Raw genomic sequence first — 18,264 nt, 5'->3', positions numbered from 1 at the left:
AGGGCTCTGGCGTCAGACGCGCGGGGCGGGGCGGGTGCGGCGGGGGGTATAAGTAGAGGGTGCAGGAGGCGGTGCTTCCCCTTCTCCCCGGCGGTTAGTGCTGAGAGTGCGGAGTGTGTGCTCCGGGCTCGGAACACACATTTATTATTAAAAAAATCCAAAAAAAATCTAAAAAAACCTTTAAAAACCCAAAAAAAAATTTACAAAAAATCCGCGTCTCCCCCGCCGGAGACTTTTATTTTTTTTTTCTTCCTCTTTTATAAAATAACCCGGTGAAGCAGCCGAGACCGACCCGCCCGCCCGCCCGCAGCAGCTCCCAGAAGGAACCGAGAGACCGAGGCCTTCCCCGCTGCCCGGACCCGACACCGCCACCCTCGCTCCCAACCGGCAGCCCGCAGCCAGCGGCAGCGGATCGACCCGGTTCTGCGGCCGTTGAGTAGTTGTCGATTCCGGTTGAATTTTGTCCCTCTGCGCTTGCCCCCGCTCCCATCCCCCCGGCGCCGGCCCCCCGGCCCCAGCACTCGCCCTCCTCCTCTCACGGAAAGGTCGCGGCCTGTGGCCCTGCGGGCAGCCGTGCCGAGATGAACCCCAGCGCCCCCAGCTACCCCATGGCCTCGCTCTACGTGGGGGACCTGCACCCCGACGTGACCGAGGCGATGCTCTACGAGAAGTTCAGCCCGGCCGGGCCCATCCTCTCCATCCGGGTCTGCAGGGACATGATCACCCGCCGTTCCTTGGGCTACGCGTATGTGAACTTCCAGCAGCCGGCGGACGGTGAGCGCCGGGCCCGGCGGGCGGGCGGGCGGGCGGGCGGCCATGAGGCCCGGGCGGCGGCGGCGGCGGCGGCGGCGGCGGGCGGGCTAGGCCGGGGCGGGGGTGGGAGGGCTTGTCACCCACCCTGCGGGGGCCCGGCGGGGCGACACCCCTGGCCCGCCCGCCCGGGGACCCGCGCGGCCGGCCGCCCCACGCCCCCCGCGTGCCGGGCCACTTCCTCCTTTGCGACCATTTTCTCGGCCTCGGCGGCTCTGAAACTTTGGGGGTGATGACGCGCCGGGGAGGGCGGCTGAGATGTCCGGTCCCTGCCCGGCGCTCCCGCCGCCCAGCCGCAGCAGCGTTCGCCGCCGAGTTCTCGGGGCGTGGGTGGGAGGCGCTCGCTCCTGCCCGGCGTCCCCGGCCCGGGGAGGAAGTGCAGTTTGGTGCTCGAAAAACACCACGTGTTGAACCCTGTAACCCCGCAGGCCGAGGCCTGTGCCTGCTCCCGGCCCAGTCGCCTGGGGGAGCCACCGGGCCTTAGGATGAAGTTGAACGTGGGGAGGAGTGGCGGGGGTCCTGAGCCCCGCGGGTGTGCCGTTCACTGCTGCGTGGCTGGCGGCCGCGGAGACGCACATGGCCCGGGAGGCTTTCCCCGGGGTGCGGCAGCGTGGTGGGAGGGGGCCGCGCTGCAGACCCCTCCCCGGCGGTCTGGGCCCCTCGCGGCCGACTCGACCCCCCCTACCTCAAGACTGCTCCGCGATGTTGGTGGTACTTGTTAGGGGGCCCGGCCTCGACCCCTGAGGTGGTCGGAGTTTGTCTTTTATTTCTAGCAGTGGCTCAGACTGTCTAGGAGTCTTGGGGGAGAAGTGAGTATTGAGCGCAGACTAATCGAGGTGATGGGCGGGCGGGAAATGCCGCCAGCCTGGTCTTTTTATATTTGTGTTCAAAACCAAAATTTGGAAATCAGGGAAAAAAAAAATCTGAGGCTTGATGGGCTTCCGTGTCTGGCCCGGTGGACTTGCAGAACCAGCTCCTCGTGATATGGCCCGATTTTCTTTCCCCTTCTGAGCTGCTTGGAGCCGTGTCAAGTGTTGGAAGATGGGAAGAATTCCTTTTTATTCTAGCGGAAAGGGTCTTCGAGGGTGGACTTTGCGCCTTGATTTCATTAAGGTCCCCGGCGGGACGGGGTCAGCGGCCAGTGCTCCCCTGGTGAAGTGGGTAGTTGTGATTGGGGCGAGCAGGAGGTGACAGAGCCCGACGCTGGGAAGCTGCAGTGCAGGCTCCCTGCCCTTTGGCTCTCCAGCCAGAGTTGCGAATGTCACTTCCTGACAGCCCTCACTCTGGGCACGCGTGTACCTGGAGGAGATCAGAGAGCGGAACTCTGCAGAAGCCGTGAATGTGTGCTAGAGACAGAAAATGGCAGCTTGGACGTGGCGGTAGCTCTACGGTCAATGTTTTTAAATCCCCAAGAACAATTGTTTGAATTTTTTGGGACTTGAAAAGTTGGACTTCGGTTACCGTGGTTACGGTATACTGTGTGATCAGTCCCTCCAAGTTGACTAGTAATAGTGCGGTGACTGCTCAAGAGAAGGTCGCATTTTTCTGTCTTCTATTTTTTGGTTTACCATCTTTTCCAAATAGATTTTGGAGTGTGTGTGTGTGTGTGTTTTCCCCTCTGCATTGATGGACTTGTAGAATAGCTTCTGCAAGTGACCAGTATTCAGTTAATGAAAAGAGGCTCAGCAAAGTCAGCTAAAAAAAAAAAAAACCACTAGGGGAGCTGAGTGGGTGTGGTCAACTGATAATGAGCTGACAGCTGTGTATCAGTATATTCTAGAAACTGGAGCGTTCATTTATACAAAGAAGTGCCTGGAAAATTTGTCCTGTCGATAACTTTACATTTACTTTGGAGTGGAATTTGTGTGTTTCAGGATTTCAATCTGACCGTTTCTCCCTACTTAGGACTTACTTTTTGTACTTGAGGATAGAATTTTCCATTTAGGATCTCAACTTTAAAAAATGTTTCTTTAACGGTATAGGTACACATAACTTAGTCCTTTAGAAACTGATTTTAACTGTAAGATAGGTATTTGAAATTTTCTGGCACTTTCCAGATGTAACTAGAGTAAATTGATCATCAATTGTGAAGAAAACTAAAATGATAAAATTGAGGTAAAATTAATTGTGCGTCAAGAAAGCATTAAAAGTGAGTTGTAAGTATTTCAGAGCTGATAGTCAGAAATTCTGTAATGACACAGCTAAGCATGTCCAACTTCGCATCCGTTTGTGAAGGCATTTTCAAACCTTCCTTTGGCTTTGCCTTGTTTTTTCCATGGGAATAGGAAGTTGTGCCATGAGTCACTGAAAGGTCCCCCATAATTTAGGAGGTTTTATTTTTTAAGACTGTTGAATAGTTTTTGTATGATACTGGCAATGATAAGCAATGAAGTGACCGATCCTGGCAGATAGGAAAAATGTGAAATGCTCAAGTCTGGAAACTGCTTTGAGCCTGTCAATAATGTGCAGTAGCCTAATGTCTTTTATATTGCTCATTAAACAGGCTGCGGATGAGGAACCTGGGTTTTAGGTTTACTAGATACAAATGGCAATTAAGGGGAGAGATTGTCTCAGAAACACGTTAATTAGCAACGTGCCGCCTCTGAGTCTGTGGGAAACTTGGGGTTTCTGGTATTTGTCTTTTGGCAATACACGGTGCGCGACACTCTGCATGGTCAGGGGACGAGTCCAGCTGTGGGAGCGCGCGCCCAGCCACCACCCCAGTGCCACAGCTGGTGTGGCCCCCAGTGGCCGCTGAGTGTGGAGTAACCTCTGCTCGTGTCCTCTCTGCAGCGGAGCGTGCTTTGGACACCATGAATTTTGATGTGATCAAGGGAAAGCCAGTACGCATCATGTGGTCTCAGCGTGATCCATCCCTTCGCAAAAGTGGAGTAGGCAACATATTCATTAAAAATTTGGACAAATCCATTGATAATAAAGCACTGTATGATACATTTTCTGCTTTTGGTAACATCCTTTCTTGTAAGGTAAGCAAACATGAGACAAGTAAACACATTCAGAGTGTTTACCGACTTTTAGTTTAGTCCTTAAAATAGTCATTGCAGTCTGTTAATGACGGGTGTCTTTACTTCCTAAATACTTAAGTTAAATGGCTGACAGATGATCTCTGAACACTGGAAAAATATTGATAGCAAGTAATGAAAAGGGGGTGTATACTTTTTCCCTAGGTGGTTTGTGATGAAAATGGTTCCAAGGGCTATGGATTTGTACATTTTGAGACGCAGGAGGCTGCTGAAAGAGCTATTGAAAAAATGAATGGGATGCTTCTAAATGATCGCAAAGTGTAAGTATAAAGAGTCATTTTTGTAGATCCTGTTTCTATTCTAAATCCACTCTTTAAAAAATACTGTGCTTTTAATAGGTAGAAGTAGAGTGGAAATAAACCGCATCTTGGTAAGAGGTTTCATAATTATCTTTTTCCTCAGCACAACATACAGATAACGTTGAATTTAATGCAACTGGTCAGCATTCAGAACCAAAAGAAACAAGATAAGTTAATGGGGACATAAAACTTTTTTCAAAATAAGTGCATTTGAAAACCAAGAATTCGTTCACACTTAACATGAATACTTCCTGAGCTATGATTAGGTTGGTCCATGTCACAGTCGGGAACTGAAGCTAAAGTATTAGTTTTTACGTGGTAGTAGGAAAGACGAGTTGACTGACTTGACGTGGCAAGTGTTTTTAGCCTCTGTGCCAGTGCGTTTCTCTTAGCCGTCTGGGGAAATTCAGCTGTAAGGTCACACTATAAGGCCATAAATGATCTCTAGGAGCCTGTTGCTGTGTGACCCACGTCACTCTTCAAGGTGTGGGTCCCACAAGTCTCGGGAGGGCTGTGATCTGTATCGGTTCCATAACCGGGGAAAGCCTTTGTCGTGGACGTCTCTAAAATCCAGTGTCTTGTATTGCTTACAAAGGCCAACTTCTAGAAATGGTTCCCCTCCTGAAGTGAGAATACTCACTGCCATTAGTCCAGGCGGAGTGCCGAGTCGGAAGTGGCGGGTTTTAGTATATTTCAGATTTTTTAATTAGGGGTCCTCTCTGCAAGTATCTCAGAATGCAAAAACCTTGGATCTCTGAAACAATATTTCTGGTTCTTGGCACTTTGGGTAAGGAATACTCAAACCTGTACTCAACAGGTGAAATGCTTGCCAGCTGTGTTTCCGAAAAATAATTAAAAGTGCTTCACACTGGTGAGATCCAGAAAAATGAAGTGATTGAAGCCTTTTGGAAAATAGATTGTATATATAAATATTCCTAAAACATTTGTGTTCCTTTGAATCACAAGGACAAATATGAAGCATATAAGACTAATAACGTGGAAAATGCATGCCATATTTTCATGGGGATAAAGAAATAAGACTATACATGCATCCATTACTGAATGTATGGGGGAAAAAGTTAAAGGTTTTTATATCATTCTGTTGATAATGCTGCACTTAACACCAAGCTGTTTTCTGAAGGTACTTCTTGAGTTTTGTGGAATATGGAATTAAAAGATGTTTATTTCACTGCAGAAAAATCTTGAAATCAGTTTGTTGGTTTTTTTTTTTTTTCATAAAATATATTTTCCATAAACTTTGTAGACCCTTAATATGTGGTTTTCAGAAATTTTTACACCAGGGTCACTTTCCTGTCAACTGGGTAAGCACCCTCATGTCACCAGTTGTAAGTTCTTATCTTGGGAAATGGCACTGAGGGCTGGAGCCCCCCTGCAGAGCAACTTCAGGAAGGTCCCTTCCCTGGCACGTTTCATGCTGCTGTCTCAGGCGGAGTTGCACTTTGACCCGGATGTGCTTCCAGAGGAGAAAGTGCTTACTGAGAGAAATGTTGCATTACTGTGATTGCACTTCAGCGGCTTGTTCTTTTTAAATAGTTCCTGTGTTCAGTGAAGACCCTGTTTCTGTTTCATAGTAAACGTTTTGTTACAGAGTCTGCAAATTCTTAATAACAATTAGAATATCAACAGTCTGTTTAAATCGATCAACTTTATTATAAAATAGAACCTGATGTTGTAGTCCTTACATATTTTAATAGGTTTGTTGGACGATTTAAGTCTCGTAAAGAACGAGAAGCAGAGCTCGGAGCTAGGGCAAAAGAGTTCACCAATGTTTACATCAAGAATTTTGGGGAAGACATGGATGACGAGCGCCTTAAGGATCTCTTTGGCAAGTTTGGTAATGTGTCTGAATTAAATTTTTATATTCTGTCTCTTCCTTTCTGTATTTCCTCTGCCTTTCAGATAAACTAATAGGTGTTTGCTCTCAAAGTTCTGAATAATTGCTCAATGTTTAGTTTTGACCAATATGTCAGAAAAAACTGAGATACCTTTCATGGAACTTAAAAGTACTTGCAGTTACTTGAAATAAGCTACTGGCTGTTGGACAGACTACAATGTAACATAAAAATAGAGTTTTATCCAGTTTAGATTAAAGGTTAATCGTGTTGGATTAGCACAGTACGGTGTGAGTGAGTAATTAGAACAGATTATAAAAGGTTTTGCTTTTAAGATGCTGGATTTGCACATATTTCAATCTACCTCCTCCAAGTCATGCATTTGCCACAGCCAGCTTACGGTGGTATGCGGTCTGTAGTTCCAGGGGGGAAAGTGAGCCAGTCTCAGTAGCATCACGTTTGAGCTGTTTAAAAGGACGGTTTTCAAAGGTGAAGCCAAAACCCGCTTTTTGCAGTGATAACCTCCTTAGACCGGCCTTCTCAATCAGTGGGATCTTAAAATACTGTTGTCTTGGATTTATACATGATGTCATTAAACTTGAAATTAATCAGCTGTAAACCAGCCTTACTTTGAGGAGTGGTAGAGTGAATCAGTGGTTTGCTTAAGCCACCCTTAACCTTTTGTTAATAGAGATGGCGTGTGTGTGTGTGAGAGAGAACTAACAGTAAAGAATAAGGAAATTTTTTGCCAGCCTGCATTGAACATCTACTCCTTTGAACAAAAAATATTTTGCACAAAGATAAATAATTTAAGGCAGAAAATGAGTGACTTGTTTTACATCTTACTCCAGATTCATTTGGGCCCTGCCTTTTGTGTGTTTCATCTTCCTTCTTAGTCTTTCTTCAGTGAGAGGCTCTTTCTAAGGTTGATACTTACTTAACCCGGATGAGTAATGCTATGTGAGTTGACCACCGAGTATGTAAATATGTCAGATATTTTCTTCACTTTGTCTTGCAAGGTAGAGATTAGAAGATTAAAAATAGGCCAAGAGTACATAAGAAAGTCTCTCTGTTCTCATACATCTTCTAAATTCTCTGATTAAATTATTAATAGTCTTAATTTCCTCCACATGGCCTGAGATTTTTGTGTATGCGTGCCTCTTACGTTTTGAGTTTCCCTTTTCTCTCAGAAAGGGAAGGGGGAACCTATCTTAGGAAGCATCACCTCTTTCAGGTGACTGACTGAGCTGTGTCTGAACAGAGGGCCAGCCATGTATGCCCTCCACTCCCCTGTTAAAGGTCAGGTGGGTGAGCGCTTAAGGAATTAATACTTCCATTATCAAAAAAAATCAGATTATTGGCCAAGAAAAACTGTTAGGCTAAGAGTAAAACATCCTGTCTTAAAAGGGGCCGGTGCTGTGGCATAGCAGGTAAAGCCACTGCCTGCAGTGCCAGCATCCCATATGGGTACTGGTTCAAGTCCTGGCTGCTGCACTTCCGATCCAGCTCTCTGCTGTGGCCTGGGAAAGCAGTAGAAGATGGCCAAACTCCCTGGGCCCCTGTACCCGCATGTGAGACCTGGAAGAACCCCCTGGCTCCTGGCTTCAGATCAGCACAGCTCCGGCTGTTGCAGCCATCTGGGGAGTGAACCAGCAGATAGAACATCTCTCTCGCTCTCCCTCTTCTCTGTGTAAATCTGACTTTTAAATAAATCTTTACAAAAAAACACATTCTTTAATTGAAGGAAGACTTTTAGAGAATAGAAATTGCTTTCTTAATGGAAATAAAGGGCCTTAGAAGAGAAAGTGCCTATGGGACGCACAGAGATCAATTTTAAAGTCTTAGGTATTTTTTTTTAATTCCCTTTCTCTCCTGCCATGGCTTTGCTTTTTGTATGTTGAAAGTTGTCAACTAAATATTGTGTGGAACATCTTTGAATTATTAAAAAACTTTTTTTTTCAGGACCTGCCTTAAGTGTGAAAGTAATGACTGATGAAAGTGGAAAATCCAAAGGATTTGGATTTGTAAGCTTTGAGAGGCATGAAGATGCACAGAAAGTAAGACTTAAGGGCACTAATTCAATGTAGTGTGATCTGCGGTGAGGAGGGGGTATATAGCTGAGTTGCTGTGGTATTGAAATTTCTGTGCATACCAATGGCTGTTTTATATGTTCTTGCATTGTTTTTAGTGTTTTACACTTAAAGCATTGGGTTTTTAAGAACGTAAATTGGGATCCTACATTGGGGATGAGTTTTTATGAGTTTAACGTGAACAAGTTTCTGTTACTGTTAACGAAGTAAATTTCTACATTACAAGTTACTAATTAAGATTTTTTTGTGTGTGATTTCTGCAAGGCTGTGGATGAGATGAATGGAAAGGAGCTCAATGGAAAACAAATTTACGTTGGTCGAGCTCAGAAAAAAGTGGAACGCCAGACGGAACTTAAGCGCAAATTTGAGCAGATGAAGCAAGATAGGATCACCAGATACCAGGTTCAGTTTTAATTGAACAAGCAAAATAAGACAGGGATGAGGAAACCTATTTTACATGCATTTCAGTTACTGCAAGGTAACTGGAGGGTTTGAGAGGGGGAAGGAGAAGAAACATGGGATAAAATAAGTATGTGTAGGTGCAACTGTGGTTTCCCTTATACTTCTTCTACAGTTTTCCTTTCTTTTTATTAGGGTGTTAACCTTTATGTGAAAAATCTGGACGATGGTATTGATGATGAGCGGCTCCGAAAAGAGTTTTCTCCATTTGGTACAATCACTAGTGCTAAGGTAAAATGACATGATAACGCACTTTGGAGCATTTAGGGGGGAACATCTCTTGCACGTGGAGGGATCTGAATGCAGCACAGGGAGGGGTGAGATCAATATCAGATCTTTCATTTTCCTAGAAATGTTTTGCTTCATTATTTTAAAAACTGAAGCTAGCATTTGAAGTGGGTCTTGCAGGATGATGGTTTGTTTTCTGCATAGAGAAGGCTGCAGGGGGCACCTGGCAGTTTAAATTACTGCTTGGGATGCCAGCGTCCTGTATTGCATTGCGGGGGTTCGAGTCTGCCACTGAACTTTGATCCAGCTTCCTGCTAATGCAGATGATGGCTCGAGTACTTAGGTACTTGCCATCATGTGGGAACCCAGATTGAGTTCTGAGCTCCTGGCTTCAGCCTGAACCAGCTGTTGAGGGCATTTGGGAAGTGAATCAATTTTTCTCTCTCCCCTCACCTGCCCCATTTGCTTTCAAATAAGATGAAAGTACGTTATTTTTTGAAGACTGCACTTGGTGACCATAGTTACTGATCCTCAGGTGATAAGTGTATTTCTAGAGTCTGTTAAACTAGTTATTTTACTGCATTTATTAGGGGATGATAATTGTTACTGCAGTCTGAGTATATAATTCATTCTAGGCAGTCAGGTCCCACCCCTCGTCCCCTAACGATAGTAAAGATAGAGATTGTGTTTCCTTCCTACAGTCAAATCAGAAACTAGTCCAAATTCTGAACTCCTGACTTGGGAGCTTGTGCTCTAGATGTCTGTGTCCTGTGTCCGTTGGCCAAAAGGCCTTCTGTGTACACATAATTTTGCTGGGGTAGGGGAAAGCAGTAAAGGAACAATCATAGCCACTAATCTGGACTGACCTCGTCTGTCGTCTTTTCTACTGAACTCTCCCTGGCAACCCATAGACCAAGGGAGCTTCTGTGATGGTGAGGAATGTTTTAAGTGAAGTAGAATACAGTTAAAAATGCAAGTGCTGTGTTGGAGCATTTTCTGAGAGTACTTGCAGTGTTAGGGAATTCATTCCTGAGTGTCTGTATTCCTTAGAAGTTGTTTAAATGGACCATTGTGCATCTGTTTTATTTTGAATGGATGACGCACGCATGTTTTTTAAGGGAGAACTCTCATTACATTAAGTCCTACGTGGATTATAGCACTCAGGTGAGAAAGTTAGCAAGAATTTATTCTAGAGGAGGTCTAGTTTGACTTGCCAGAATAAAATTTCAGATTTTTGCAGTGAATGTCAGTTTAGTAGATCTTGAATGTATTTAGATATTTAAAATTTAAATCTAATGCCAAATTAGCTATCTTGCAAAGTTGACTGTTTCCTCTACCTCATTCTTTCCTTTGGCTTTCTTGCTTGGCTACGATAATAATGTGTGGCTTGTCCTTAATATTGGAATGTTAAGGGGCAATTTTGAACTCCAGGGGTGAATACAAGATGATCACAGCATTAGCTGGGTTTAGGTATTCGATTCAGCAACTGGTGTTCACCATAAGTGGTAATACTGATTCTGCCATTGCATTAACTTTATATTTTTCTCCTCTCTTACTAGGTTATGATGGAGGGTGGTCGAAGCAAAGGGTTTGGTTTTGTATGTTTCTCCTCCCCAGAAGAAGCCACTAAAGCAGTTACAGAAATGAACGGTAGAATTGTGGCCACCAAGCCCTTGTATGTAGCTTTAGCTCAGCGCAAGGAGGAGCGCCAGGCTCACCTCACTAACCAGTACATGCAGAGAATGGCGAGTGTGCGAGCTGTGCCCAACCCCGTGATCAACCCTTACCAGCCAGCACCTCCTTCAGGTTACTTCATGGCAGCTATCCCACAGGTAGGTTTTAGGAGGAACCGGAGTTTCAGGAGAGTCATTTCTCGGGGTGGTGCCCCCAGAATAGGAAAGGCACAGATGACACTAGGAGGGGAGGATTGTGACTCAGTTGGGTAAATACTGGGAGAGATTGTAACTTGTCGCATTGTTTGCCTTTTTCTGGAAGCCTGATACACGTTTGCCTTCCTTTCTGCAGACTCAGAACCGTGCTGCATACTATCCTCCTAGCCAAATTGCTCAACTCAGACCAAGTCCTCGCTGGACTGCTCAGGGTGCCAGACCTCATCGTAAGCCTTTGGGTTTTTTTTTTTTTTTTCTTCCATTAAGGTTATGGATTGGATTAAAACTAAACAGGCAAATTAGTTATATTTTGGTGATACATTAGCTATTGCTTTTCAGAATTTATTTTTTAATGGATGTTGACTTTGGGGATTCTAGCATTTATTAAAGGTGCCCAAAAATGCCTCACCATTCCTGTCATAGTTAAACAGGAATGTCTGCTGGTTTTGGTTTTTCCTATTATGAAAATTTGGGAAATAGATCCAGTTCTTAGTTTCCTAGTGGGTTATTCAGTAGCATTAAAAGATTAATTGTGTCTCGTCACCTATGAGTGTTGAGGTTCTGGCAGTTAAGCCTTGCCCCTTAGAGAACAGGGCCACCTTGTAGGAACACCTGGGATTTGAGGATACATTGTTTGAGGTTTAACTAAGTACTTGCCTTCTAGTCTGAAAACAGCAGCTGTGAAACTTAGCCTTTAATGTTAGTACAGCTCAAAAAATACAGCCTGAACATTGGCTTGGTGAGTTGTCTCAGTTAACGTCTGTTCTGTCTCTAAATGTAGCATTCCAAAATATGCCCGGTGCTATCCGCCCAGCCGCTCCTAGACCACCATTTAGCACTATGAGACCAGCTTCTTCACAGGTTCCACGGGTCATGTCCACACAGCGTGTTGGTGAGTCTTAGCCCTTCCTGTACCAGTTCATCTCTAATTTGAGGTAGCAGGATAAAAATAACAAAAATGTTGTTCTCCTGTAGCTAACACATCGACACAGACAATGGGCCCACGTCCTGCAGCTGCTGCTGCTGCAGCCACTCCTGCTGTGCGCACGGTTCCCCAGTACAAGTACGCGGCAGGCGTTCGCAATCCTCAGCAGCATCTAAATGCACAGCCGCAGGTGACCATGCAGCAGGTGTGTGGATTAAGGTGACAGGCCTCGGTCGTGAAGGCAGCCGTGCTGGGAGAGAGAGGTCAGGTTATCGGGAGCATCTTGCTAGTTGCTGATAGGATCTAGAAAGGAACTAAAGGAATTAAACAAGACTAGAGGAATTAGACTAAAGGAATTAGACAAGCAGCCAGCAGTGTCCATCCTGAGTTACTTGCACGTGTTTGAGATTTTTGTTTGAGATAGTTGTAAGGAAGAAATGAAAGAAAGTTTTGGGTTTTTTTGTTTTCAATTTATTTGAGAGGCAGAATAACAGAGAGAGGGAGAGATAGAGGTCTTCCATCCATTCGTTCAGTCCCCAATGGCTGCAGCAGCCAGAGCTGGGTTGATCCAAAGCCAAGAGCTTCCGAGTCTCCCATGTGGGTGCAGGGGCCCAAGCACTTGGGCCATCTTCCACTACTTTCCCAGGCTATTAGCAGGGAGCTGGCTGCTCCATCCCATATGGGATTCTGGCACCACGGAGGCTTAACCTGTTTTGCCACAATGTCTGCCCCAAGAGTTTATGTTGGACTGTGAGATTGGGATTGAACTCATTTTGTTCTAACCCTGGAACCAAGACCCATCATAGAGATGGGACTACAAGGGATACCCTGGGTAAGAAAGTGATAACTATCAAATGCTGTTGAGCATATTTGATATTAGATTTGAGCATTTGATATTAATTAGGTTTCTTAGTCTGTATTTCTTATCAGTCACTCTGGTGATTGTCCACTGATGACTGTGTTTGATTTTGCTATTGACTCTGTACTTAAAGCTTAAGACTATTTCTGTATTATATCTAGCCTGCTGTTCATGTACAAGGTCAGGAGCCTTTGACTGCTTCCATGTTGGCATCTGCCCCCCCTCAAGAGCAAAAGCAAATGTTGGGTAAGTGTGTTTGTCCCACCTTCTCAGTTAGAGACTGGAAGGACAAGGATCACTTTGACATCCTTTACAGTTAAAAATAATGGGGCAGTGGGATTTGAATTGGCTTAAACCTAAGTGCCATTAAATTCTTAATTGTAGCTTTTGAATGTTTGTATTCCTAGGTGAACGGCTGTTTCCTCTTATTCAAGCCATGCACCCTACTCTTGCTGGCAAAATCACTGGCATGTTGTTGGAGATCGATAATTCAGAACTTCTTCATATGCTTGAGTCTCCAGAGTCTCTCCGTTCTAAAGTAATTTAAATTTATCATTTGTCTAGTTGCTTCTTTTATTATGCATTTCACAGCTTTTTATGGGAACTTAACTCTACAGAGTGTTTACATAGTGCTTTGTGTAAGCCATGCACGGTGCTAAGAGCTTTGTAAATATTAATTGTAAATACATACCCTGGGCTGCTCATTATCCCCCATTTAATGTAGATAGGGAAACTGAATCATAGCATGGCTGAATAGGCTGCCCAGTGCTCGCAGAGCTAGTGAGTGGCAGAACATGCATTCAGGTCCCGTCAGCATCTGTGTTCGTCCCTGCTTTGCTGTTAGGAGGAAAAATTGAGTGCTAGTCAGCCTTGTCCCTTTTTTTTTTTTTTTTTTTTTTGTCAAGAAGCACAAGGGGGTTCCACAGTGAGCTGACTTCAGAACGGGGGGTTCCGCACTGATGAGGGAAAGGCTGACCGCTCTGCAGTGTTTTCTTAGGCCTGTCCTCTGCCCGTGTGTTTCCTCCGTAGGTGGATGAAGCTGTAGCTGTACTACAAGCCCACCAAGCTAAAGAGGCTGCCCAGAAAGCAGTGAACAGTGCCACCGGCGTTCCCGCTGTTTAGAGTGAGTGTTTTCCCCACTGCCTTATGTTTTAACTTTGTTTCATTCATATTTTCTTAAAAGTTAGTGGAGTGTATTTTGAAACATACTTAGGAAAAATGTATTTTTATAGGCAATTGAAATGTATTGTTAATTCTCAGAGAAGTAGAAATATAGATACAGAGAAGTGAAAGGAAATCTTGCTCTTGGATCGACTGGAATTGTTTGTCACAGCCTTGTCTTAGCTGCTCTGTAAGGGGCTGGCTTTTGTAGTTCAGACCTTTCGGTAGTGGATGTTGGCTTCAGTACTTGGTTGCTGTTTCCCTAAATAGCTTTGGTTTTTTAACTGCTAGTGCTGCTGTAGGTTTTATTTATTCAAAAATTTTTTTTTACATTTACAGATTGATCAGGGACCACGAAAAGAAACTCGTGCTTCACCGAAGAAAAATATCTAAACATCGAAAAACTTAAATATTATGGAAAAAAAACATTGCAAAATATAAAATAAATAAAAAAAAGGAAAGGAAACTTTGAACCTTATGTACCGAGCAAATGCCAGGTCTAGCAAGCATAATGCTAGTCCTAGATTACTTATTGATTTAAAAACAACAAAAAAACCACAAAAAAATAGTAAAATATAAAAACAAATTAATGTTTTATAGACCCTGGAAAAAAGAATTTTCAGCAAAGTACAAAAATTTAAAGCATTCCTTTCTTTAATTTTGTAATTCTTTACTGTGGAATAGCTCAGAATGTCAGCTCTGTTTTAAGGAACAGAATTGATAACTGAGCGAGGAAACGTAATTTGGATTATAAAATTCTTGCTTTAATAAAAATTCCTTAAACAGTGTGTGATTCTTTTTTTATTTTCTCATGGAATAGCTTAACGGTACTAAGCTGGAAGTAGCTGGCAGTCTTTTCCATGAAAAAAAAAATGCAAGATATAAAGATTTTAGTTTTGTGTAAAAAGGGCACAGAAGACAATTCCTATAGTGTATTTTATGGGTTTAGATTTCCATATGAATTGAACCAGTGATACTAACCGTTCATGTACAAAACTGACAACCATTAAGTTTTGAAATCAGGCCAGTTGATGACTGGGAGTTTTTAGCTAGCTCATTAGTTGAAACTCTTAAGTGATATAAGACAGAAACAACAACTACAATATTGGGAAGACAGATACTGTTACTTTGGATAGCAAAGCAGGTTCGTTGTAAGCCACCTTTTTTTTTTTTAATTTTATTAACTTGAGAGGCAGAGGCAGAGAGAGGTCTTCCATCCGCTGGTTTGTTCCCCAGATGACTACAACCTACAACACCTAGAGCTGGAGCCAGGAGCTTCTTCCAGGTCTTCCACACAGGTGCAGGGGCCCAAGGACTTGGGCCATCTTCTACTGCTTTGCCAGGCCATAGCAGAGCTGCATTGGAAGTGGAGCAGCCGGGACTCAAACTGGTGCCCATATGGGATGCCAGCACTGCAGACCAGGGCTTTAACCTACAGTGCCACAGCACTGGCCCCTCAAGCCTTCCTCTTGAGAGCTCTGTGTTTTGGTAGTTGATGTTTATGCTGTAGTAGCTCGTGAACTCACTTGGATCATCACAAATGGAGGCGATCACCTCTGCAGCCCAGGACCATATCTTTCTGCACACCACTAGAAGAGTTCACTTTTTTTTTTTTTAAAGATTTATTATTTGAAAGAGTTACAGAGAGGTAGAGACAGAGAGAAAGGTCTTCATCCGCTGGTTCACTCCCCAAATGGCCACAATGGCTGGAACTGTGCTGATCCAGAGCCAGGAGCTTCTTCCAGGTCTCCCACACGGGTGCAGGGGCCCAAGGACTTGGGCCATCTTCTACTGCTTTCCAGGCCATAGCAGAGAGCTGGATCAGAAGTGGAGCAGCCGGGTCTTGAACCGGCATTCATAAGGGATGCTGGTGCTTCAGGCCAGGGCATTAACCCGCCTGCGCCACAGTGCCAGCCCAAAAAATACACTAAATTGGACTTCTGGTTCTCATTACCTGCTGGAAGTAACTAGATTGCCTTTGGGAGCAAATAATTCAAATTAAAACCCTGGCCTGTGACAGTGACAGCCCTCCCTTCTGTAGCTGGAATGTTTCTCCCTGTGGCTGGAACCCTCACCCTTCTACCCTGTGGCTTAAGTCTCTGCAGAGGTCATGCTAATGATTACATTTTGCCTGGTCTGCATGTACCCCTTTAAGGGCTGACTGTTCATTGAGATGACAGGTTTAAGATTTGCCTCAAGGCTTCCGGGAAGCAGAGAGGTGAGTATATACCGTGCTACTTGAAATTCTGATGGAAAGTGGTTCAAAATGGAGCAAGTGTTAGGGAGAGGTTTGTGAAGTTTCCACAGTAGCTTCAGAATCTGTTGCCGGTAGGGTTGGTACGGCTGGTAGCTTCCCTACCTTGAGTGCTTGGAACTCAGTGTTTCTGGTGGATGTAATACAGATCATGCCCTGCCTGTCCTCGAGATGCCTGCGTGTCTTAGGTGTCACGACTTTACATGGCTGTTGGGCCAGAGCCAACAAAGGTGGGAGGCAAACCTCAAAGGCATTATTTTAGGAAAAGTTAGGAGTCAGTCTCATGTAAGGGTTCTGTGTTGGCAAGTTAAGCTAAAATGTGTAACTCCAAAATCAGTCCCAGGCTGCCTTCAGTTGTTAGTGGATGTGTACAGAGCAGCAAAGGATTTCAGCCACCTGACGGGCACAGGCCCGGGATGGGGCTGACGCCCTGCCTTCCTGTTGGACCTATCCTAGAACAAGTGTGCTTCTGTCTAAGGGAGCGAAGAGGTGCTCGCTGCTGTTGCTAAGCTGTCAGGGAGGAAATGAGCTGTTAGGTCGGTCTTTTTCAGGCAGCAGTGCCGTTAGCAGTGAGTTCATTGTTTAAATACGTGGTTAGGGTGTCCCAAACGGAAAACAAGGGTATGTTGAATCGAGAACGGAGCAGGCTCATGGCAACTTAAACCTGGGTTTCCTGTAGACGGTGATTCAGTATTTACTAATGCGGTGTTTGTGGTCACTTCATAGAACATGACTTCCATGAAGAACAGGAACTGACAATACGTCCTTCATCTACAGTGGCTCTGGGGTGGAAAGCTGCTGTCATTGGGCTGCCACGTGTCGTCCTGTGTAAAGCATGTCTGTGGGTGGCTGCATCAGCTGGACGTGTTGACACAAAGTTGATAGGTGACTTTGTTTTGTGGCTGCTACATGTATGGTGACCAGTCCAGGTCCTCCCCTCCACGTTAACATGTATGCTAAGACCCGTGTGGTTGAGATGAGCTACACCTTGACAATGTGCTGTCTTTGGGGAGACTGAAAAAGATCGGATACTGAGGTTTAACATATTTATTAGATCTTACATAGGCAAAGGGAAGGCAGAAAGACGGGTGGAAGCAATCAGTACACCAGCTAGTACTCTCAACCGGGATGCACACCTCTGCCAGCCAGGGGACCCGGCCAGCTGTGCAGATGTCACAGAGTGACCAGGCAGGGCAGACACACTCGGACGATGCCAGAGCTACAAGGATGAGTATCTCCCTTTTCCTAGCTTTCTGCTGCTGCCTCTTTGGTCGATGTAGCCTGTCTTCAGACAGTCTCGTAGGATAGATTTAAGGGTTCTTGGCTACCGCTTTGCAGTGACACATCACTTTGATATGTCTCGGGGCATCTGCTTTCAAGTGCTCTGAATACTGGGCAGGATCACAGGGTAACCTAATTCAGGATAACCGTCGTAATCACGGCTGGAAAAGATTGCACGATGTATGAAGGGAGGAAAACATGCCATTTACTTTTACAGACAAGGGTGCTTTCAAAAGTTCACAGGAAGTGGACATTTTGAAAAGTCTGGATTTCAGAATTTTTCTCAACATGTTGCGCTGTTTGGACTGCCAAGCATTCCTTAGGACCCTCTGATCATTTTCCTAAACTTGTTCATTTTCCTATTCTGGCGTCTCTTGGAACCGGCGGACTTAACCCACTTCAGCCTTTAATAGACTTAGCCTTTATCCACATGACCTGTTTCACTTCTGTGCCAGTTAGGAGGAAGTCAACCTTTTCTCAACAGTTAGTAAGACAAATGCTGAATGAAATTCCGACTGTTGCTACTAAAGACGACACTTCCACCAAATGGGACGTGTTACCTTTCAGATGAGTGACACATCTGCTAGTTCAAGGCAAAGCCACCTCTAAATGGGGCTCCTGGCTGACTCGGGTCTGTGCTATTAACTTCAGGTTTAACTTAGCTTTTATTTCTTTAGTTTTTTTGTTTGTTTTTTAAAGATGTTTGTTTGAAAGGTAAAAAGACAGGGAGACACAGATGCTCTTCTGATGGTTCACTCCCCAAATGGCCCCAGTGGGTAGAGCCAGGAGCCCATAATCCATCTGGATCTCCCACCAGGGTGACAGGCCCCTTAGGCATGAGCAGGGAGTTGGATGGGCAGCAGGGCAGGTGGGACTTCAGCTGGTACTCTGATATGGGATGTCATTGTCAAAAGTGGCTGTTTAACCCACTGCGCCAAAACACTGGCCCTCTTGTTAATTCTTGACAATTTTTTGGTGTTTTCTTTACCGATGATATTAATAGTAGTTTCTCAAAGAGATTATTTTGGTCACTTAAACTTAGCTTTCACCTGAAGGAGCAGTCATGATTGGTACAAGTCCCAGTTCGCCCCTTAAAATACATGGACCAGTGA

General features: G+C 44.8%; 1 protein-coding gene across 1 annotated transcript; it reads left to right on the top strand.

Annotated features, from left to right (window-relative positions):
- Positions 1-77: 77 nt before the first annotated feature.
- PABPC1 (poly(A) binding protein cytoplasmic 1) lies at positions 78-14,405 on the top strand. Its single transcript, XM_008255797.4, has 15 exons — positions 78-774; positions 3,604-3,797; positions 3,999-4,114; positions 5,869-6,008; positions 7,969-8,063; positions 8,361-8,498; positions 8,691-8,786; positions 10,343-10,615; positions 10,809-10,899; positions 11,454-11,564; positions 11,648-11,802; positions 12,618-12,702; positions 12,864-12,994; positions 13,486-13,579; positions 13,957-14,405. Exons 1-14 carry the CDS (start codon positions 582-584, stop codon positions 13,576-13,578), a joined length of 1,911 nt encoding a protein of 636 aa, XP_008254019.1. The 5' UTR covers positions 78-581; the 3' UTR covers position 13,579; positions 13,957-14,405.
- Positions 14,406-18,264: the final 3,859 nt, after the last annotated feature.

Source organism: Oryctolagus cuniculus, chromosome 6 (genome assembly GCF_964237555.1).
Source record: "Oryctolagus cuniculus chromosome 6, mOryCun1.1, whole genome shotgun sequence".
Taxonomy (NCBI): Eukaryota; Metazoa; Chordata; class Mammalia; order Lagomorpha; family Leporidae; genus Oryctolagus; species Oryctolagus cuniculus.
This window is presented reverse-complemented; position numbering and strand designations above follow the sequence as displayed.